This window comes from Kryptolebias marmoratus, linkage group LG1 (assembly GCF_001649575.2).
Source record: "Kryptolebias marmoratus isolate JLee-2015 linkage group LG1, ASM164957v2, whole genome shotgun sequence".
Classification (NCBI taxonomy): domain Eukaryota; kingdom Metazoa; phylum Chordata; class Actinopteri; order Cyprinodontiformes; family Rivulidae; genus Kryptolebias; species Kryptolebias marmoratus.
The window spans coordinates 9782595-9806555 of NC_051430.1; the positions used below are offsets into that span (position 1 = coordinate 9782595).

General features: G+C 39.9%; 1 protein-coding gene across 4 annotated transcripts in view; it reads left to right on the forward strand.

The window, feature by feature from the left end:
• The first annotated feature begins 12 nt into the window (after positions 1-12).
• Positions 13-23961, forward strand: part of si:dkey-112e17.1 — a 27711-nt gene continuing 3762 nt past the window's right edge. The window contains exons 1-5 of one of the 4 annotated variants that reach the window (XM_037975197.1): positions 13-203; positions 10874-11847; positions 14059-14110; positions 16361-16526; positions 17285-17421. In XM_037975197.1, the coding sequence (XP_037831125.1) occupies positions 21-203; positions 10874-11847; positions 14059-14110; positions 16361-16526; positions 17285-17421 (1512 nt within the window). In that variant the 5' untranslated portion in view covers positions 13-20. Of the gene's footprint in view, positions 204-10873; positions 11848-14058; positions 14111-16360; positions 16527-17278; positions 17422-23961 lie in introns of all 4 variants that reach the window. The other 3 variants (XM_037975194.1, XM_037975203.1, XM_017414635.3) reach the window with 3 other exon arrangements.

Consider the following 23961-nt stretch of genomic DNA (forward strand, 5'->3'; position numbering starts at 1 on the left):
GGGTCCGGTCCTGTTGGTCCATGAACGATGGAAGCGCGCTCCCGACACCTCAGGTGAATGAAGCGGAGGAGCGGGACTCTGCGGACTGTGCGTCGCATTCAAGAAGGACCAACAAAAGGAAAATGACTGGTGTTACGTCGCTTGGGGCGCATGTTTCAGTGACAGCATGTCTTCTCTTCGTCATGGGATATGCTGCACAGAAAGTAAGTTGACATTTGTTTTCTGCATAAAGAGAAAAAAAAAAGAAAAGAAAAGAAAAGAAAAATTTCCCAAGCTGACTCTACTACTTCCAGCGCTGTGCCGTGAACGCAACCAAGCGACGAACTCCGTCCGTAAAACTTTAAAATCTGCAGTTGTTCGTCTCTGAGCTACAGTTTAGCCTCTGCGAAACTCAAACTAGGTTTTAAGAGAAAATGTGCCCACCATCACTCATGTCGGCATACATTTGGAACATATTGGTGCTCTTGTATCAGCTGCAAATTAAATGTAAATGTCACTTTGACGCTCGTAGTCCAGACAATTTGCAGCAAAACTACGTTGGAACTTCAAATGGTTTTGGGCATTTTAGCCAACCATTTATTGCCTCCAAAAACGTCTAACTACGGATTGAAAGAACTTGTAAGCGTCGACAAAGGTGTCAAGGCGTAGGTAAGAGAAGAGGAAAAATATATGTAATACTTAAGTTAATTTAGTTAGTTTATCTGTCCATAAGATTTGGCCAGAATGTTACGATATGTTTGTGCAGGCAATATAGGCTCTTGGTAGGCTTTTTAAGAAAAGTATAAATTCATCTTGAGTTACAAGTTAATTGCATTATAAAAATCAGTGGGATTGTTTACCAATCTTCATTTCAGCTGGTATACTCTCATGCAAATCTGCAACTGATTGTAATGTTTGGCAAAAATTGTTTTGTTTTCTATAAACTCACGAATGTTATGGCACGTAATATATGCTCCAGGTTCGTCTTCTTCTTTTATTTCTTCTTTTTTTTTGAGGGGGATGGCATGTTTTGATGTTCCTGCACTTCACAGGGTGGTTGGCATGCAGAGTCCAAGCAGCTGAAATGAGAACCACATTGGGAGCATGTCTGCCTCATGTTTTTGCTTTTCATACTCGCTGAGTATGTAATCCCAGGTTTTGCCTTTGACATGGGAGGAGTACATGATTAAAAGGTGGTCTCGCGTAAACAGGGGGTTGCTTTTAGGTCATATATTCTCTATTTGGTGTGTTAGCGTCTCGCGTCATTGAAGCTCACAGCTGTCTGGATGCTGATGAACTGATTTGTTGGGGTGTAAATGTTGTAATGAAGCATAAAATGTCACTGATGTGGGCATCAGTGACATCTTATGCAGGTGGACAGGTGCACCAGAATGATAACCGTATGGTTATTGTTCAGAAAACACTGCATTAAATATACAATGCCACATATACAGTAGATCTTTCACCTGTTTATTGCTATTATAAATCAGTCATAGTCAAGCTAAATTTGCCTTTTTGACAAAAAAAACAACCTTCCGACAAAGTGAAAGCTTATTTCTACAAAATAATACTAATTAAATAATAAATATGTATGTAAATTAGGTGATTGCATAAATATTCACCTGCTTTAGAGTGACTATCCTAATTCAACAGAGGTCCAGCCACTTGGTGCTGGTAGTCTCTTAATTAGTGAAATTAGAATCACCTGGGCAGTGGCAGTATAAGAACACCTGAGTCTGGAAGGTCTGTTTATTGGTTACCATTACATCACAAAGACAAGAGAACATTCCAAGTAACTCTGAGAAAAGATTGGGGGGGATTACAAGTCGGGATGGATACACAAGGATTCCCAAAGCCTTAAACATCATTAAGTGTTCTTGTAGATCCTCCACCCCTGGCTGTTCCCTCTTCAGTGGTCGCCACAGCGAGTCATCCTTCCATCTAACTCTGTCTTCAGCATCCTCTGTCATCACTCCCAACTACCTCCATGTCCTCTCTAACTCCATCCATATATCTCCTCTTTGTCTTTTTGCTAGCAGCTGCATCTCTAACATCCTTCTACCAATATACCCACTGTCCCACCTCTGCCCATGTCCAAACCATCTCAGTCTGGCCTCTCTAACTTTTATCTCCCGGTCGTTCAACCTGTGCTGCATCTCTGATGACCTAATCTTATCAGCCAGTCAGACAACCATTCACAGTCACCCAGTGATGGTTTACAATGGACAATTAAACTAACAAGCATGTATTTACTCTGTGGGAGGAAACTGGAGTACCTGGAGAAAACATACACACGTAACATGTGAACCACACGGAAAGGCCACAGCGGAGTTTTGAACCTGCAGACTTCTTGCTGTGCCACCAGAGGAAATGGCAACCTTTTTCGAACTAGTGTACACTTTATGAGAACTCTTTGAAACTGTAGAGCACAAAAACGCCAGACTGGAATTTGCCTAAACGTACTCTGACAAGTTCCAAAGTTTCTGGAAGAATATCCTTTGGACTGATGAGATTAAAAATGGAAGGGTGCCAACAAATTTATTCACATCTGTATAGGAAAATTTACCATCAACGCAGCTCTATTAGGCCATTAAGACCACCTGTCAGGAATCATCCACTTCCGCTGATGGAGCCTAAGGTCTGGGCGGCACAACTGTTAGAACTAGACTACAAAAGCCCTTGGTATATTGAGTTGTCTGCATCACTAGCTTTAGGTCCTGTGTGCATAGGGTGCTCACTATATTTGCAATTATCTGCCTGACGGGGCACAGTAAATGATGGCTTTGTCCTCTGTTCCCCTTTTGTATCAAGTTGATTTTTGGTACAGCATAAACAAGCTTGGAATTTATTCTATCCCTCTCAGAGAAACGGAGGCATCCAAGTTCATCGGCCCACAATTCAGCTCTTTGGCGGAGGGAGAGTGAATTTGATCTTTGTTTTAGAGCTCTGCTCTGTGTTTTCAACAGGTTTTATTTGTGATGTAACGTGGGGACATTCATCTCTAATTGAAGTGAGTTGTGGGACAAGTGAGCAGTGAATTTACCTATTCTTGCCTTGAATTATATGACAACATTTACACAGTCTGTCAGCATATAAACATGTCACTGTCAGTGAACTGAAGTGGGAATGGGATTTAAAAAAAGTCTTTTAAATAGTAATACAAATACTTTTAGGCATTTCCTGAACTCAGATTCCAATACTAATTGTCTACGAGGAAATATTTTTCTCCATAATCATTTTGTCTTTGTGTATTCTCACAAAAAGTAAAAATGATGAAAGAAAAATAACTCATTCAAGCTTGTACAGCTTTTGTTTTATTTGTAAATGAAAACAAAAAAAAAGAATCCTTCCTTCTCTGACTCTGTGGAAATAAGGTTACTATATGAGGGACACTGAGGCCAAGGGCTCCTTTATTAATGTTCTAACAAGTCAGGTCACGCACATCAGCTGTCAAGATGAACTCTCATTTTGATCTCTTTCTGACAAACCTGAGAAGTCTTGCAACTCTGTCTCATAAAGTTACAAAGCCATCACTTTGTGTGGACAAGACAGACAGAGATGGTCTGTGTCTATTCATGTAGAAATGCTCTGAATGCAAAGTTACATCAGTTTACAGACTTCTCAAAATCCAAATGTGAAATGCTTCAGGTTACTGGACAGAGGTATTTGGACAAATGAACCCCATCTGAAACCTAATAAGATTTCCCAAATGTCTGTGAAGTTGATTAGGGCTTCGTGACTAGCTCTCTGTAGGTTGCGTGTGGTATGAAATGAGGTTAAACAGTTGTTGCGGCACGACTTTCAAGAAGTCGTATTTGCTCCGAGTTTTGGCTCTGATGATGAACCAACTTTCTTAAACCTATCTTCATCTGGTAAAAGTGGGTGGTCTTCTTGTATCCAGGAGTCTGTATTAAAAAGTGGGAGCCGTGGAGCTTCTTTACTCACAATGTTAAAACAGCCTCACTTAGGACACGCTGGCATGCAAGGATGTGTGGCCTTATTTATTTCTTACAATAAATAGATCAAAATTTGAATCCAGTCTGCTGGGCTCTGGTTGGGACCAGTCAAGCTGAAAATTGACCAGTGTTGCTCAAAAGTGAATTTGCAACTTTGAACTTTGTTTTCCCATTTCGGTGGCGTGTTGGCAAGAGGCACTGAGACCCTAGCACCTGGGCCCTAGTGACTTTCAGCCATTGTAGAACAATGTGTGAAGCAAGGCTGAGTTTCACGCCCTTCTCTAAGAGTCTAATAGTATCAAACCTGCAAGTTGTGTTTCACTTTACTAAGGCTTGGTCAATTGGAAGATGTCTTTGAATAACAGGAATGAAGTTGCATACTGCAGCTACACAATATGTTAAAAATGTATCATCATTGTAATAATAGTGAACACAATACCAACATTGCAATAGACTCATTGGACTGCAATAAATGGTAGCATTCATGTTGTGCATGCTAATAATATATTTAGTAATTTTAACAGATTTTAACATAACCCACATCTGGTTTAGATGATAGCATTAACAAAAGAAAAAGTGAGGGAAAATGTAGGTTTATCACAACTGTTATCATCAATGCAATATTAACCAATAATACTGCACATCGTAGGTGTTTTTAATTTTGTACATATTCTGCCAAAGGTAGTATCTCACTAGACTGAAACTGTGGGCAACTAGTTGGCCAGCAGCATTTGTGATAGTTTCCAAAATGTCTCAATTTCCGTAAAGGCTTACAGTCTTGTTTTTTGAATTTTGAACATATTCTAAATACTTGTTTAACAGATTTTTCTCCCAAAACAGTCAGTGTTGTTGTGTGCATCTAAATTCTGTCTTGAACTCTTCACAATTTAGTTTTTGTCGTTGTCGTGTGCTGGAACTGTATTTTGACACCTACATGGGAGCTCTTCTAAGATAAAAAACAAAAAAAACCAAAATCTTTCCTAACTACCACCCTAGATTTCCAGGTCTAAAAACCACGCCAACATATGAATTAATTAAAAAAAAAAAAAGGTTTCCCATCTGCCAATCTTTACTTCAAAACTGTACTCCAGTAGATTTAAATACAAAGCGGATCGAGACGGGAACAATGTGGGCAGAGATGTGCAATGAAGAAAATGTGCACAGCCTGGTATATATTTTTGTGAGCCGTGGACTCAAAAATAGGCAGTTATTTTAAAAAACTGGCCGCTCAAAACACAGCCACAGCTCGCTGGTCGCTTGGTATCAGATACTAAAAATTCAGTGTGACTGAAACAGAAACTTTGTCTCCATTTTCTCACATTTTTAAGTCGCCAACTAGTCTCCAACAGATGTAGCACTGTGAAAAACGACCTAAAGGAAATGATTACCTGGTTTCCAAGCTAACACAAAACTATAAACGCTTGTTAAAGTACCTTAAACCAGATTTGGGATAGTTGCTGCTACAGTAGGTCTGTCCAGGTCTTTGGGATGCTCTTAGGATGAAACATCTGGTAAAAACACTCTGTAATTCTACAGAACACTGTGTTAGGTATATATATTTATTTTCTTTAGGTTTTTATGTTGTAGTCCCTCCATCCATCTATTTTCTTTAGCCGTTTTTTTCCTTTCCGTGTTGCAGGTAGCTGGTGCCTATTGTTCTAGAGGTGGGGACACCCTGGACAGGTAGCAAGTCCATCACAGGTCCACATAGAGACAAACAACCACTCATGCTCTTATTAACAGCTTAGAGTCATCAATTAACCTAACATGCATGTTTTTGGTCTGTGGGAGGAAACCGTAGTACCTGGAGAAAACCCCAGGGCGAATGGAAAAACGCGCCAACTCCACACAGAAAAGCCGGGAAGCGAACCTGTGACTTTCTTGCTGTAAGGCGACAGCACTAACCACTGCATCACCGGGTCGCCAAGCTTACAGTTGTCAACAAGAGTGACCCTAGAGAGGCTTGGGTTTAATCAGGCTGTGGTTTATAAACCCAGCATGGACTGATCCTTTTAAGAGAGAGTGTGACCAAAACAAGGGAGATGTGAGACAAATCACATAAACTGGAAATCTTTTTTCTTTATACTTTATAAAACAATAGATTTTAATTTCTGTATTCTGAGGACTATATGCTGCCCTTTTAGAAAGTGAGGTTTTGTATCTTTGGGTAGTCTTTTGGTAGGAAATCCCTGTGCATTTGTTGAACTCTTACAGAAATGACATTTTAACTAAATTGGTGTCAGTCTTAACCTTGTTAAACGTGTATGTGATGTTCTTGTTTTGTCAGATTTCTGTTCCTCCTTGGGAATTCGGTTTTGTTGACGCCCGCTGCCGAAAGGCGAAGATGGACGATATTGTTTTTGCCTGTGTGTGTCTGCGCGCATGTCTTTCTGTTAGCTAAAATCTCATAAACCACTGGATAGATTTTTAATAAATATTTAAGGAAATAATCTTTAGATGTACCTTTACAACTTATTTAACTTTCAAGATGGCCGGCACAACCAACTGACCTTACAAGTTGCAAAGATGGCTATAATTCAGTCAATAATTCAGATATTGAGCCAAAAGTTGGTGTTGATGTAGCTGAGAGTCATTCACAACAGATACTCTTGAGTGTGACATCCCATGATATCACGTGAGCTTGCGCATAAGATTATTTTAAAAGATCGAGCAGAACAGCTGCAACATAAGATGACCTTAGTATAAAACTCTGGTATGATAGACGGCAAATGCATTCCTTTAAGGAATGCTAGGACTTTAATGATGCAATCACATTTATTTTGTGAGACTAAAAGTAAGGCTGTCACTTTAACAGTTTTGGGTTTGGGTTAAACTCGGTCAAACTTTGTGATTGATAATAAATAATAATGATAAAATAATTTATGTGTATTCCTTTTTTTTAAAAAAAAAAAGCCGATTTGATGCAGTCTTCACATTACTTTTCCCTAAAGTTTTAATAGCTTGATATCGAATCCGATTGGAAAATGATTATAATGCCTCCCGCGTGGACTGCTGCAGCTAAAACTCCTGTGAGGCGGTGTCACTCTTCTCTCCTTGTAAACAGGGCTGGTGAGGATTCCTACCCCCTTTTCAGGGGCCTGCCTGCATGTTTGTGAGCCAGTCCTAGACTGTTTGTGCGTGAGAGGCAGTGTGTGTGTTAACAGTATTTCAGCAGAAGCCAGCTCGTGTTGCAGGGTTTTCGCAGTGGTGTCACCAGACTAGCTAGAGAAAAAAAAAATACTATTGCAACGAACAAGTCAGGCTGTTGGCCTCTGTTTAAAAGACGTAAAAAAGGTAGATTGTTATTTACCTGTAACTTATTCATGTCTCTTTTACTCTGGATAAAAGTTATATTTACTATTTACTATTAGAACTATCAGGTTACATTTTTTTTTAACATTTTATGCACTATTCTCTTTTTTTTACTGACTATATCACACAGCTGTACAAAATTAGTCTTGTCTGGAATAATTTAAGATAATTTGCTTAACATTTTAATACATTTCATAATCTACTAAATTCAAAAGTTTTATATATACACTTTTTGTTTTATCTGTACTTGTGCGCAACATAAATTTATAGTTTAACTACCCACATAAATTATCCCAATATCACCAGCTGGAGAATTTAAAGTCACCTGTACTGATTTTTTAAATTTCTTTTTGCTAAGTCCTATTGCAAAGTGCAAATGACAGGGCAATGCTGTTTATCAGGGGGGCTCCTAGCAATGATAGCAGCTGGTCTGATCCAAACAAGAGAAATTCCAACAACCGTGCCCTCAGTTGAACTACTTCTGCCCAGGGAAGCACCTGTTATCAGCACAACTGGGACACAATGACTATCTGGCTCTTATGTAAACTTTCAGCCCGCAGCTTATTAGCATCACTTCATTCAAATATGATCCCACCTCCCGGTTTGTGGAGCGGCTCACTAAAACAGCACTGCGGCCCATTGTTTCGCCATGAGAAAGGCATCCTTGAATAATTAGCAGCCTGCCAGTGGAATGGCCTGTGATGTAACAGAACTGAGATGTTTGGCATTATAAGAATGTCCCATTTCCCTTCGACACTGTGGCACTTCACAGCCTTTTCATGTGTAGTCTAGCATGTACATCCTAGGGTGCAGAGGACCTCCCGGCAGCCTCATCGTCCCTGACACAGTTCCCCTCCTGTCACTACTAACTTATAGCCGTGCATCATTTGCACCATAATTTTAGCCTAACCCTAACCCCCAAAGGGAGATACATTGTGCATGTTTCCACCGTTCCCACCTCATTAGGGTTAACAGGTTTCCTTGTGCAGTTTTACTGCAAACGTGACCCCCCCCCCCATCAGCTTACTCTCTAACCTCAGAAAGAATGGCATTTGGCCCATTCAGCTGTCATTCATGCTGTATCCCAATAATTTCTTGTTATTGTGTAGGCAGTGCAATGGTAGCAAGGCAACAGGGAGCAGTTATAAATTAAAAAATACCTACAATGATTTCAGCTTTTTTCCTGCCAAAAGTCGGCAAACATTTAACTCATGTGCCAGACGCGTTTAATTGTCTTTGACAACGGTACTACTGTTTGTAAATGTAATTAGTGAAATATGCAGGGTAGTAAGCTGGTTAAATTGTTGCACATTAGCTTGGCCACACACTCTCTTAGGAATTCTTAGAAATGTTGTTGGAACTGACAAACATGTCTGATGACCTGCGTTGTTGTTCAACCCCAGTGTCAGCACTCCACGGGTTATTGTTTGGTCCGAAGCATTAGTTCTATACCTAATGTACCTAATTCTTTGCACAAAGATCAAAAGGTGCTCGTGTTAAGCATCTTGTTTTACCCTATGTACTCAAGAGGGAAATCACTGTCTGCCTGAAGCAGTCATCGGTGTACGGTACCAAAATAACTCACATCTACAAGAGAGTAATGGAGAAGAAAAATACTATTAAGGTTTATGATAAAAATACAAACCTTAATATCACTTTAATAAGCAACTTAACAGCTCTACTTCAAGTTCTGCTTTTACAACAATTGTTTTTGGTTTTTTGTTTTCACAAAGGTAGTTTTGACCTACTGTTGAGTTCTATTTCATTACTTGTTGTGTGACAATGACAAAGCTCCAATGATTCATTCATTACAACATTTAACTCGCCAAGTGATGATCTGAGATGTAGTTCTCAGTTTCCTTTTTGCAATTCCTCTAAGCGCTGCATGGTCTGAACTCAGGGTGAACTTGTGACGGCATTCCCAGTGAGATTGACAACAGTCTCGGATGCTTGTTTTACATTTGTGAATAATCGCTCACTGTTGAATGATGGAACTCCAGAAAGTTGGATATTGTCTCTGCTGAATGACGGGCAGCGCCAATTTCTCCTGTAAGATCGTTGCTGATGTCTTTCCTCTTTGACATTGTGGTAACACACTCCTAAAAGGCAGCAAGCTGCCAAAACCTCTTCTTTAATAAAGGTGCTCACATTTGCTGATGATTAATTGATCACTGTATTCAATTAGTGCCACTTGATCACTACTTATCAATTTATTTCATATAAAAGAAATGAGGTGTACTTTTTTTTTTGGACAATGTTCTTTGCCAGATAAAGCATAATCTAATATGCCTTCTTGTTCATTTGAGATTTAACTTTAATTGTAGACTTTTAAAAAAAAAAAAAAAATCATGCCATGAATGAAGCATAAACATTTGGGATGAAAATGAGGTGTACTTATTGTTTACCTTGACTGTATTTGGACAAGACATTTGAGCTTGAGAGTTAGAACCAAAAGTTGATTGCACAAAAGTGCCTTTTCCTAAGGACTGAGATCTGCTAAATAACAAAATAATTTTCTCAAGGACCACCAGTGCGCTAAGTAGACAAGATGATTGTAGCTACCAAGACCACAGGGATTTGTGTGTTAGTGGAGGGGGGGAAAAAAAATCTAAATTACAACTTCTTAAGGGAAATTTTTCCATTTTGTGGAGTTACAGAGCAGTCTCGCATGTTTTTATTTCAGTCCAGAGCACAAGTGCCGCCGGAGGGTGTTGGTTTGTTACCTGTCTGGTAAAGGGGTCTGCCTGTCTGTGGCATTCCCACAGTCCAGAAATGAGGCGAACAGGCAAGCTCATAAACACACAGGCCCCCTACCAAGGTCTGGTCCTCAGCTCCCTGGTCCAATAAACATCAGCTTATGCTTAGGGCTGACGTCCCTCTTACATCTCTGTACACCTGGGAAAAATTACTGCCAGCATGTTTGAAGAAATACCCCCTTTCCCCCCTGGTTACCAAGGCTAACAGTACTGGCAAACACACAGGCTTTGATAAAAAGGCAGAACAGCAGAGTTGAATAGTTCAGAGTCAAGATTGTTTATGTGAGTGAAAAATCGGGCAAAAAGTTGCCTTTATCAGTTGTCTTAGTTATTCACACCTTTATCACTCACCGACAAAGGGAAAAAGACAATGTTCTGTGTGTGTGTGCATGGGCTGGGTTGTCTGCTGTGGTAGCAAAATATTTCATAAACCACTAGATAGATTTAAATGAAACTCTCTAAAAGTAATAATTGGATCTACTTCTACAACTGATGATCTACAACTGAGCTAAATGACAGTGTGTTAGAAGCTGAGAATCATCCCTAACTTTTACTCTGAGTGCTAACGGATCACAAGTTCTGTTTTTAAAACTTAGCCATAAACTATTAAAGTCAACTCTGTCTGTCTTTTAGTAAAATTTCTTATGAACCGCCAGATGGACTTTAATATTTTTTAAAAAAATAAGTAATCATTGGGTGTAGATCTACAGCTGATTTAAATCAAGATGGCTGCCAATTTTATATGTGCTTTTAATGATCAAGCTCTGATACTAGGAAGAAGTATGGGAAAAAAAATGTAAACAGTTTAGGTCTGCCTAAAAATAAATTTTGATTAGCATAACAACTAACATATTGTAATTCCCTTTGCAGGTGTACTTTGACTGTGGTGCCAGGGTGGATGTGGTAGACGTTCAAGGCCTCATCTTGTCTCCTGGCTTCCCCTACAATTACTCATCTGGCACACACTGTGTTTGGCAGTTTGTTGTGCCTGTTGATCACCAGCTTGTTCTGGAGATTTTTGACTTCGATGTGTTTGAGAGCCATGACTCTGCAGCTCAGTATTCTGCAGTCTCCGGTTTCGAAGACGACGACACAGAGAAGAAGATGACTGTTCCCCGTGGAAGTTTATCTGCAGAGGAAACTTCACCTGCAGGTGTAGAACCTATGCTTCAGAGTGCAAGGGATGTCCCAAGGGGTCAGCAATCCTCTCAGGATGGCCGGTTCAATCAAGTTGTGGTCCAAGAACAGTCCACAAAAATGGAGATAGCCAAACTCTCAAATTCAGCGAAAAGATCGGCAGACTCCTCAAGCCTGTCTTCACCACCCCCAACTTCCTTTCTCCTCTTACCAGGAGCTCTGCCTCCTGGAAACAAGGCCGTCAACTCCATTTCTTTGTCTCACCAAAGGGAAAACCTCAGTCCCAGTTCTAACCCAAGCTCAGTTATGGAAGAGACCACCCTTAGTTTACCACACTTCACTGAAACTCCAGCCGCGAGCTCGGAAACTCAACAGTCTGTACTTGACGCCTGTCCCCACGATGTCCTCTACATCTCGGACCTCATCACCTTTTCCTCCAGGTTCTGTGGGTCCAACCGGCCTCCCAGCAGTCAGTTGGTTTTTGGCTCAAGCCAGGAGATGGTGGAAGTCATCATGGAGCTCATCACTACCACCCACTGGGGGCGTGGGTTTGCTCTTCTTTTCCACTACCACAACTTGACCGGGCCAGGGGGGTATCAGCACGACATGTCTCCGTCAGGCAGCAAGATAGACTCTCTGCTTGCTGCTGTGAGTGGAGCTGCCTTCTTCGCGTTGATACTTACAAGCGTCCTCTGCATCATTTTCAGGTAACATAAACAGATGAAGAAATGAAGAGTTTCATTCCCACAAAACCCATTCAATTTCATGATGAGTGTATGTAAGGCTTTGACTGAAATTGTACAGTTCATAGACATGTGTCTTGGAACAATTTGACAGTTTTTAAAAGCTACAAATCAGTTTCCGTTTAGTCATAGATTTGTTAGACATAGAAGATAACATTTATACCAGTTACTCTGATTTAACTCATATTTCAGGTAGTGCCACCAGATCAGTCTTTCTGTATATGTAGTTCAGTGAAACACAGCTGCATTTCTTTGGGATTGATTGCAGAGTTTTTGAGATTCACTACAACTTTTGTTTTTAAACCCATTTGCCCAGTGTTTCTGTTTGTTTGTTTTGCTTCCAAAATCTTGACATTTTTGTGATATTCATATTGTACATGCAAACATGTATCAGCGAAATATTAGTGTGCCGTATTCCCATGGGGAGTTTTTATTTTTTTTAGCAAGTTGATGTTAGAGTTCTCTTAGAAGCAAAGTTGTGCTTTGTTTAACAAAGATGTCCTTGTCTTCAGTAGGTGTTTTTTTAAAGATAAAGAAGGTTTAATTGAGGACTCTAAATATTCCCCGGGGAAAATCCACAAGTCTCACCTTCTCATGAGTGAAAATGGGCTAGTCTGACAAAAAATTGCGCACATATCCTCAAACCTGGGCCTACACAGTCACAACTCTGTTATGTTGACTTAGCTGGAAGCGTCAGGCCCTGATGTGGTGACCCTTGGTGATTAGTTGGCTTTGGCTGCAACTGTGCGGCGTGCTTGATGTGGAGCATTCTCACCATGGACAGAGGGGCATTCAAGGTACAGCACCTGGCATCAATTCCAGTGCACAAAAACAGAAAGGCACCATGAAAATAATGGGCGGGTAATTGAGGGAATAAAGGACAAGAAGGAGAGGTTGCACTGTGTGAGTTTGGTAGCGATAGCATTGTCAAGCAGTCAAAAGGTGTAATTTACAAGCTGTTCCCACTTCTATCCCCAAGGACAATAAACACAAGCTGAAGGGTGAAGTTTGAACAGCTGTAATACTATCTGTTCTGAGAAGCTGACAGTTTTAACCTTACAGGTTCAGATGGATTTGAAGGTTTAGATTTGCACCTAATGTCAGTCCTCAGCTTTCTGTAAGAATCAGTTTTAGGATTTGTGTTCATTTTAATTTCAGCTCATTGTCTCCAACTCAGCCAGCAGGCCTAATAAATCTCCACAGGTTTTTTTGCTATTAGGAACGGGGAAATTAGAAACATGTGTTCAATAAAATGAAAGCGGAATTAGTGAGGGCAACAACACAAGTCATTCAGAAGCCAGGAAGTGCATTACCATGAAACGCCAAACACATACAGTAACTGTTTTTTTCCTCCCTTTAGTTGTTCCCTGTTAATCTAAAGGAGTTCACCGAAACCATTGGCAACTAGCCCGGCAATTCAGCCAGAATCTTGTAAGTTTTTTAAGTGTCACTGAGGTTAACTCATTCGAAAACATCCAGAGGTGTAGGAGAGCGTCAGCAGGGGTTGTTCTCAGTCGACTGGTGACAGGTAATGAACTCATTTAGCTGTTCACTCAGCCATTTTTAATAAGAGGGTACACGCTCGTGTTTTTCAGCATGGTTCACCGGTTCTAATAAATGTAAAAGAGGCCGAAAATCACTGATGATATGATAACATCAGACAGATATTTCAGGAAAAATACCATGATAAACATGTGGGTGTGTTTCACGTAGTTGTACAAGAAACTCAATAGCATTACTCAGATGAGTGAACCGGAAACTGCCTTTAGGTGAAGGGAAAGCATTTGTTACTGTTGGATCGGCTCAGAATATTTCATCACATACAACATCCTAAAGGAAAAGGTCCTGACAGTTCAGCAGCCAGTGTTAGAACTGTTAGAGTAGAACAGAGCGTTTATGTGAGTCCAAGACTGTGGTGCATCATCCAAGACCACAACAGAACAACGTCTGAGTGGAAATCGCCACGGGTATGTGGGAGATTTTTTATTTTTAACTGTATGTTGACAAGAGATCACAGCTCCTATTACATTTCAGCACAGCTAGATGGGAAAGTGTTCATTTGAGCACGAATAACACCACAGTTGGTTTTGTTCATGAAAGAACTTTGGAAAGAACTATTTCCCATACATGTCTGTGATTAGAAATTGACTTGATTTAGTGTTTCATGTCTTCCAGACCCAAAATGTGTCCTAAAAGAGCGGGTTCGTCCACATCCAGCAGTTCTGAGGTACAGAAATTACGACAGTCTAATTTGTTTTTGTCTGTTTCAACATATTCTCACTGGCAACCACTTGATCTTTTTTTGAAACAATGGCCACTATTCAATGTGATTTCCTGAAAACTGCACAAAAGAGACGATTTCCAGCAATTCTAATTATTTGAATGTGCATAAAAATCAAAGAAACCTCTGAATCTATAAACCTGGGATCAGGGGCTCCATATTCCAGATGCTATTGATCACAGACTCCATGGAAACTCAGAGGTGGACCCCGTCCTATTTATTTTTATTTTCGTGACATGAAGGTGTTTGTTGTTCTTCTTCTATAGCGGCATATGTCATGTAATGGAGAAAAAAGTTTCCAAATAATTTGCTTTTGATAAATCTGTTGTATTAATCTGCTTATTCCCTCATTTATCTTGTTTTTTTTTTTCTTCTACTGCGACACCTTTATCTGTAGACACTGTCTCATAGAAGATCAAACGCTTGCTTGTTCAAATAGATCTGCGTCCCCACTCCCATCCCCGTTGATTTCTCTCCACATGGGTCTTTCTGCTATCCCCTACCTGCCTCCTTGTCTGCTTATTTGTCTATTTTTTTTTTTTTTGTCAGACATTCCTCTGAAGACGCAGCTTTATCTGGGATCACTGAGCGTTTGTTTTAATATTCCTCACTAGAGAGGCCAACAAGGTCCACTTCTGTAGCACAGCCCCTCTGCTCCCCACAGAGCCATCCCAGCTCAGGTTCACTCCAGGTCACAGATTTTAAAACTGAAGTCGTTTGATAATATTTGTAAAGCCAGCTTTAAAGCTTTACTATCCTTATCTGTTTTGCTGTAGTAGCAGTTAGACTTTGCATCGCTTTGATTTAATCTTTTCAGTCAAAGGAATGTACGATGAAGTTAAACAGAAGAACATTTTATTTAAAGGCCAACTAGGCTGAATATCTATTTATAGAAGAAAAGCTGATGTATTATTGAGCTAGAGGGATGAAGACCGCAAATCTGATTGGATTAAACAAAATATGAGTGTGTTTATTTTGATATAGTCATTATTTCAAAATACAGCCGTTATCAGCAAGTTTCTACACACGACTAAAGAGTGTTGACCCCACCCCCCCCTGAAAAAATCATTTATTTTGCTAACAGATTGACAGGGCTGACTCGAGTTAATGCTTGAGTTTAAAGCAAACATCTTGAAATATCTGTTAGAGCTTAGACTATGTGATGGACATGACTCTAAGCTACAACCACACCACATTTTAGCTTAATAGTCGTAAAAACGACTGTGTTATGGCCACTTATGTGACCGCTAGGTTTGATTAACTGCGGCAGCACACATGGGGTTGACGCCAAATATTAATCAGTTGGAGATATTTAATCAGTAACTACTTTCTGACAGTTTCATTACGATGCATCCGGTGGTTCATGACATATTGTGCTAACAGACAGACAGACAAACATGCACACACACATACAGGTGCCACGAACGGCAGCGTTTAGCACCATAAACAATAATAATGAATGAATAAGCACATATACAGCAAGCATGAACTCCAAGTATGGAGAAACTGCACATCTAACCAGTAGTTATTTTACCTAAATGTTTATCCTAGCATTTTTTTATGTTGCCTATTTAGCAGTCCTTTGATACTATTAGTTAGCCATGCTGTACCTTTAGTTTAGCATTATCATGTTTCAGTTTATGCTTGCTTATTTAGTTTATCTTAGCTCATATTTTAGATATTGTTAGATTCCTAATTGTTGTTTAATTCAGCTTTAACTTTATCATGATTTTATTTAGATTATCTTAGCTACTATTTTGACTGTCTTAGCTCATGTTTAGATATGTTTAGTTTCATGATTTTATTTAGATGATCTTATATTTCATTAAGATTATACATGATTGATGTTTTTACTTCTGCTATCTCTATATTTGATTATAATGGGTTTTTTTTTAATGTTTGATATGATGTTGTTATCTGCATTTGATTATGTACCTGATTGTTGTTTGTGTTGTAAAGCACTTTGAATCGCCTTGTTGCGAAAAAGTGCTATATAAATAAATTTCACTTCACTTTAAAGCTCATTAAGTGACAGTTTATCTAATCTATACTTTTTATATAAAGTCAAGAAAATTCGACTGATCTGAAAACCCAACATTTATTATGTTTTCACTATCCTGCCGTCCAGACCTTTGAGCCCTTCCACACCTGGCTGCAGCGTCAGCACTGTGCTGAATGTGTCTTCTCTGCTTGTAGCTTGACGGCGCTCTGCAGGAAAAACTGAATGGCACTGTGTTTCAGGTGCCAGAGGAAGCACCGAACACAGGTCCTGAGATCAGTGAGCTTCAGATGATGGCTGAGACTCAAGCCAAGCCTGAGATAACTGTACAGCAGGACAACAACGACAGCCAGCCACACACAGGTTGGGAGGACACACACCTGGACACAAATGCGCATTTACAAAGTCTGTCGACTCGTTGCTGTATACTGTGCCTGCTTCCTGTTTTAGGACGATGCTGTTTGACGGAGAATTCGTTTCCAGGCATTGCAACAAGCCACAAGCCCTTGAAAAGCACATTACTGTGGATGTTAGATTTATGTGCACCACAATACAAACAACTGTAATAATTTCAGGAATGATGATAATACTGTCATGAATATAAATCTTTCATATATTAATGTCCTGGCAAAGCAATGAGCTGATAAAGTTAAGTGCGCTCATTAACCAGTAAAAACTTGAGGTTTGAAAAGTGTGTAAATTACTGGGGTTGTTAAGTAATATGGGAAAAGTTTTTATATATATATATATATATATATATATATATAATTTTACAGTGTTTTCCTGCTTTCTTAGTGGGATTGAACCCAGCCTAAGAGTTGTGTGGGTTGTGGCATTTAATTTACGATGAGCACCCTGAGTGTAATTTGAACAATACAGGGGTGTGAACCGTCCTCGTGCTCTGTGAGCGCCAGTCAGAGATTGCTGCAACGTAAGTTTCAAGATTTAAAAACCTTGTTATTCTGGGAAGCCTGAATTTGCATTCCTAGTGGAAGACTTCACACATATTTCTTCACCAGTTCTTCTGAATCTGCTCTGAGCTCCAGCTCCTCTGAGAACATCATACACAGTATAATGTGCTAATTTGTCTTTTCATTCTTTGGTGTTTCTGTCAGTCACAGCAGATGGCGATGTTTCCCAGAATGCAGAGGTGGATCTTTCCTGCAGTGGTTTGACGGAACTCGATCTTGGCGCAGATGAGGTTTTCATTGTATCATCAGCCGCTAGTCCAAGCAGGCTACCCTTCGCCCGCCATGCAGTAAGAACTGACTTTCTGTTTTTGGACATTGAATGCTATTACAGAGACCAACTGACCAACATGCTACATGCACCATAGCTTGTTGGATGGTTTGGAGAGATATGATGTGTTCACTGACTAGATTAACAAATGTCTAATTTTTTAGTCTTCTCATTGGCTGGTGAACTGTCAAGCTAAAAACCATCTAATTCCATCACTAGGCAAATGAAAGCTGCGTCTTTCTTGGTTGGATCAACTCTTTTTAGAGTAAAAATCTTAAAGGCTGTTTTTTCTCTGACATTTTGTACCATCTGAACAAGATGAGGCATTTCCTCACATTTTGTTTCACAAGTACAATCATATCTGTACTTGCATTAAAAATAGAGAAAATGGTGCTAAACCCTGGAATATTGGTAAGGTCCTATGAATTTTTTTTAATTTTGCTTTATCTTTTCCCTACATTCAGGTTTTTATTTCTCTAAACTCCACATTTTATTGTGTAACTTCAAGTGTCTACTTATATTATAGATTATCCTTTCAATAATTCAATAAGGAATATCCTATGTTTAATGAAAACACAGTCAAAAGTGTTTCAGTTCAAAAAACATTGAGTGCTTGTCATTCGTAAACAACAAACTTTAGAAGTCTTGGGTTCAACATGTAAAGTAAAGAACTGTCCTTCATTTTGTAAAATAAAAGTGCTTTACATAAAGGTCTAAACTTTAAACTATATTTCGCAATTATAAGACAATATAGTATAAAATTGTTGTATTGACTTGCTCGCCGATGTCTCTCGTATTTGTTGTTGCCTTGACAACAACTCACATTTTCTTCCTGGATGTTCTTCATTCGACTGTTCTTCATTCAGTCATGTTCTGGCCATGCTTCACCTAACCAAGCGTCGCTTTATTCTTTTGAGATATGCAATCTTCACACGGACAGCTTCAAAGTCGTTGATAAACTCACGTGTTGTTTCTCCTTGTTTCCATTTGGAGGTGTTTGCTGGAATAAGGCTAACGTTAGCTTGCTTCCTCGCTGGTTTTGATGAGACTGTTTGGGTCGTCACATGTGTTTTGTTTTGTTTTTTTGGTTCCTGTCACTGGTCTGCTTACAAAAACTTATAAGTTCTCTTGATTCATTGAAATTTTGTTGAATTTTGTTATGTTCTAAACTTTGCATTAAATTGCTGAAACGCAAAAAGTTGTAGATTTTATATGCTTTGTGGTGAACCTCTTTGCCTTGGCTGTCCGTGATGTGTGGGTATGCCTGAACAGCTCGTGTCACACAGGTATACAGTGGCCAAGATGCAGTTTCTTGTTCATTGTGAATGCCATTGCTTAAAGCCATGATAACTGCCAAAAATATGCAATTTTTCAATGTTTTTCATTTGAATTTTTTGTAAAAGCAAATCGTTTATGATAACCAACCCCACAAAACGAACTTCATTCACTATCAAAAGTCTACCCATAATTTGTAATAAATCGGCAAAATCAGCTGAGTCAGGGTTTTGTTGCCAACAAATACACGTTGTTTGTTTACATTAGTTCACTTTGAATAGTCTCGGCGCGCAACAGATATTGAGTCATTAAAATAATCCCAGGATGGAATCAGAGCCAGAGGGAGAACGATGGAATCAGATCGTTTGACAGGTCGAAAACAAAAAGGCAAAGTTCTTCTTCTGAAAAGAAATGGCAACTAAAAGGTCTGAAGATAAGAATGGACAGAAGTGGAGTCATCTTGGGGAGGAAATCGAGCGGTGGAGAGCGTTAAAGCAAAAGTTGGGGCTTAGATCATATCAAAGAAGCTGTGCCGACATATTCCCAACTACTGGGCGCAATTCCGTAACTGATCGTCAAATTTAGTTGTCAACAAAGGTGAGGAATATTTACTATTTTCTAAAGCAATTTTTCCCAAATTCCTGATGAGTTTGAATAACATGTTTTTTCACATGTACTGTAACTCAAACTCATCAGGGTTTTTGGAAAAAAACTGCAAAAAGAAATGAAACAAACACTAAAAAAATGTGTATTTTGACAGCTAGTATGGTTTGAACTTGTTAGTGAAAACCCAAATTCACAAGATTTCATTCACACATTAACAAATTCCTGGACTTTTTGCATTTTACAGTGGCTTCAATTTTATTTGTCCAATTCTGGCATTCCATCTGTGCTTTTTGCATCAGGGGAAATCATACGGCCTTATGTTTGCATTTGGTTGTTATGAAGTGGACCTTTCATGAATTTTCCAAGCAAACTTGTGTAAAAGGTTTTAATTGACAGTATCCCCAATGCTACTGAATGGAAAGTGAACTTGTTTATGTAATTGCAAAGCCACACTCTCTGTGGAATTGTTCTACTCACTTTGTGGACATGATCCAAGACCAAGTAAATATTAGAGGTGGCAGAGCATTTATTCGTTTGAATTGACCTAATGTTCCCAATAAGACTGATACTATTATACTGGCGTACACAAAGTACATTCTAAAACTGTAAACTATGAGAACATAAATGGGAAATGGGGATAATTAAAAGGGAGGATCTGTGAGGAAGCGGGCTTTTTTTCCCCCTTGCTCTCTTTTGTACTCTTTTGGAATAAGAGCTGGCATAAAACAACTCTGGCAGCTTTTTGAAGGACTGGCAAGCCTTTCTGCAGCCTAGGCTAATGGAGCATTATCTACAGAGCCAGATTCCCAGCTCAGTGTGTGTGTGTGTGTGTTTGAGTGTTGCTGTGTGTCATGCATGCTTTGGCACGCAGTGTGTGGTCTGCCTGTGTGTGTCCTCAATTCAGACGTCCATGTAAATAATGTCTGGGAAATGTTGCATGGACTAGAAACCATAAAGGTAGTTGGGAAAATTATACAATTATCTTTACCGTTATACTTTAAAACAACGCTATGTTGTGTCGTTTGTTAGTTTTTGTTTTTGCTTATTTAATCCAATAAGATGATCTGGAGTTCAGTAAGACCCAGAACTGAATAGGTTCAGGACTTTACTTGTTGTAGGCAAACTGAGGCACAAGTTGTCCGAAAATAATCTGTCTAAAACTCATCAGTCTTTGTTCAGATCGTTATGTTTTTTTTCTATCAGGTAGCATGTGCTAAGCTTTTCCAAGTACCCTTGAATTTTCTCCAACCCTGCTTTTGGAACCACGGGGTGGAAGTGACTGCAACTGCTAATTCTCGCCTCATGTGTCAAATTTGAAAGTTACCATTGTGTTTGCGGCTTTGCAGAGAAAAAGAACATTTTAATTAAATCCCTCAGTAATTCTAGTCTAGACAAAGCTAGCTGCTAGCAACTTTGTGGGAAGGATTATTTCTGTCCGATGAGTGAAAACTGCTAAACCTCTCCCTCCCCTGATTAACAGCAGCAGATCAGAAATGATAAAAGAACTTTAGCACTTTTAATCTGTCACATTTAGCCACTTCCGGTAGTTTAAGTAATGAATAATTGATTATTTGCAAAGTTTACTGATAATAGCCGGATTGTGTGTGTGCATACAAATTATTACAGATGGGAAATTATTCCAAAGCCCCTGCTGTTCTCTTGATTAAAAAAATAAACAAATAAAAGGTAAAGGTTTATACAAGAAACCCACAAGCTCATGTGAATGGTTGTGTGACTGAGCAGGTTCTGCTAACCAAGGGAGGAACCGAGGCGCAGTGGTTAGAGCTGTCGCCTCCCAGCAAGAAGGTTGTAGGATCTCTTCTTGACCTGGGGCCTTTCTGGGTGGAGTTTACATGCTCTCCCTGTGCACACCTGGGTTTACTCTGGGTACTCCGGTTTCCTCCCACAGAACAAAAACATGCATGTTAGGTTCATCGCTAACTCTAAAATTGTCTGTAGATGTGAGTGACAGCATGAATGGTTGTCTTGTTTGTTTCTATGTGTCCCCGTGATGGACCTGCGACCAGCTCCCCGCAACCCGGAAAGGAGAAGCGGGTAAAGACAATGGATGGATGGCATTCAGATGCATTCAGATACAGCCAGCTCATTACAAGCTCCTAAACCAGACCAAAGATTCTGTCAAACTTATTGTTCAGTGCAGATCAATGATTTTGTGCTTGATCATAATGCCACCTTTTGACACGAGCTAATTATGTGATGTGTTCATCTATAAATCTATTTTGCATATCATTTGTACATCATTGGGTTACTCATCTTTTAACCTTTTGCATGTGCAGAAATTTGCTTACCATATGCCTTCTTTTGCATCTTTTGATTGGCATCCATAAATGAATCCAAAAGATCGTCTAAATACCGACGTCATAGTCAGGATAAACAAGTGCCACCTCTTTCAGTTTTTAAATTTTATAGATCAAAACAAAATGAAATAATCAATTTTGTCTACAGCAGGTTTTAGAGTTAGTCCAATACAGTGAGAGATGAACAGCATGTTCATATACCACACCTGCCTGTGTCATTATGTACAGTATTTCAGAAACCTTAGGCTAAACAGAAAAACAGAAGCATCCATCCATCCCTCCTTCCCTCACAACTACTTGAGGTCCAGGTCACAAAAGCAGCAGGCCTAGCAGGGAAACCCAAAAATCCCTCTCCCCAGAAACACTCTCCAGCTTCTTCTAAGGAATCTTAAGGTGTACCCAAGCCAGAAGGGCTGTGCAGTCTTTCCAGCAGGTTCTGTGTTTGCCTTAAGGTGTCCTCTCAGTACTACTTGCCAACAAAACCTCAAAAGGGAGACTACCAGGAGTTTTTCTTATAAAACTGCTGAACCACCTAAGCTGATTCCTTTTGATGTAAAGAAGCCACAGCTCTACTCCAAGTTCCTTTGAAATCACAGAGCTCCTCCCCCTGTCTTTAAGGCTGAGCCTAAACACCGTCTGGAGGAACCCTATTTCAGATGGATCCATAATCTTGTTCTTTTGTTCATGACCCAAATCTAATGACCACAGGTGAGAAGAAAAATGAATGAGTACATTAAAAACCTCACCTACTTGCTCAGATTGCTGTTCACTACCACAGACCAAAGCAATATTTCATTACTGCCGACAGTGCTCCGATCCATTTGTTCATCACTCACTCCGTCTTTTGTAGAATTGGCACCTCAACCTGGTGACTACCATCATGATCCTGGGAGCTGTGTTGTCAAGGGAGATTCAGAGACTTTGATGGAAGGACACCGTTGTGGAAAAAAAAAAGCAACTCCCTCTGAACGGGGGAAACTAGGAAACCTCTTGGAAGCAGTCCTAAGGATGAAGCTCAGCAGGGAGAAACTGGTGGTCTAGCCTTGGCTTCTGAAGCTTGACCAGACTTAGCCTCAAGAAGCTGTAGAATGCCACTGTCACATCCGCCCACCACTAGTGGGGAGGAAAATTGAGGTTTGCTGCTGTGAAATCCAGTTGGTGGACAGGGTTGTGGGCTTATTGATCTTTGGTGTTTCCAACTCATTTTTAGAGTGTGGAACATAGCTTCTCTAGTGGGAAAGAAGCTGATGTGTGAGGCTGAGTGATATCAACTAGATATAAATTTGGCACAAAAAGTAAGGACATTTATGTTTGGTTGATTATTTCTTTGTTGTAAGAATGTTTCTTAGCCTGTTTATTTCCCCTTAAATGGTGCCATATTGCCTGCCTCTTTCACAGTGACTGCAAGAAATGGGCACCAGCTCCCTGCAACCTGGAAATCATCTCTGCCAATGTCAAACAGCTTTCTCTGACTGGTTGTTTTTTAGATTGGATAATTATAGTCTGAAGAAACAAAACATATTGGCAGTTTAACAATTTATTCATTTAATAAACAGGGGCCTCAGTAGCATGTGGAAGAACCATACGCTGCAAAAACCCAGGACTCCCTTGAAAAAGAGATCTGTGATCTCAGTGGGACTTGTCTGGTTAAATAAAGGTTAATAAATAAATAAAAACAGCCTGGCACCTCCTCCTCATGCTGCTCTCCAGCTTGGTCACTTGGTCATACACTGCTGTGGGATGGCATCCCATCCTTCAAACAGCATTTGTTGCAAGTCAGCCAATGTGGTTGTGTTGGTTATTCTGGAACGAACAGCATGCCCAAGCTGATCCCACAGATTGTCAGTGGGGGTGAGGTCAGGACGGCAGGCAGGCCATTCCATCCTCTCCACTCCCAAATTCTTAAGGTTACCTTTGATAAACCTCACTCTCTTGGGGCTAGTGTGTCATCTTGAAGGGTAGACTGTCACTGGTGCTGACATTTGTGGACCAATAATGCACCTGAGATAACAGAAGCTCAAAAAAGCTTCTGTTACAAAACAAAACAATCATCCAATCCAATGAACGACTCCAAACAAGAATCAGTAGCAGAATAATCTGTTTGGCATTGGCAGAAAAGATTTGGCAAGTTTTTCATGAGCAGAACCCACATATGGCCTTTTCCCATGGATTTGACTCGACCCTACTTGGGTGGACACACTGCAGGTTCAGAGTCTTTCCAATGGGTGGTCCCACCCACTTCCAGCTCTGTTCTCAGAATCTACTCTACTGAAGTTCTAAGCAAGACGAGTCCAGCTAAAGATTTGCTGTCAGCAGACTACAGGCCATTTATCGTCCATAGAGCGCCATCAATTATAAGA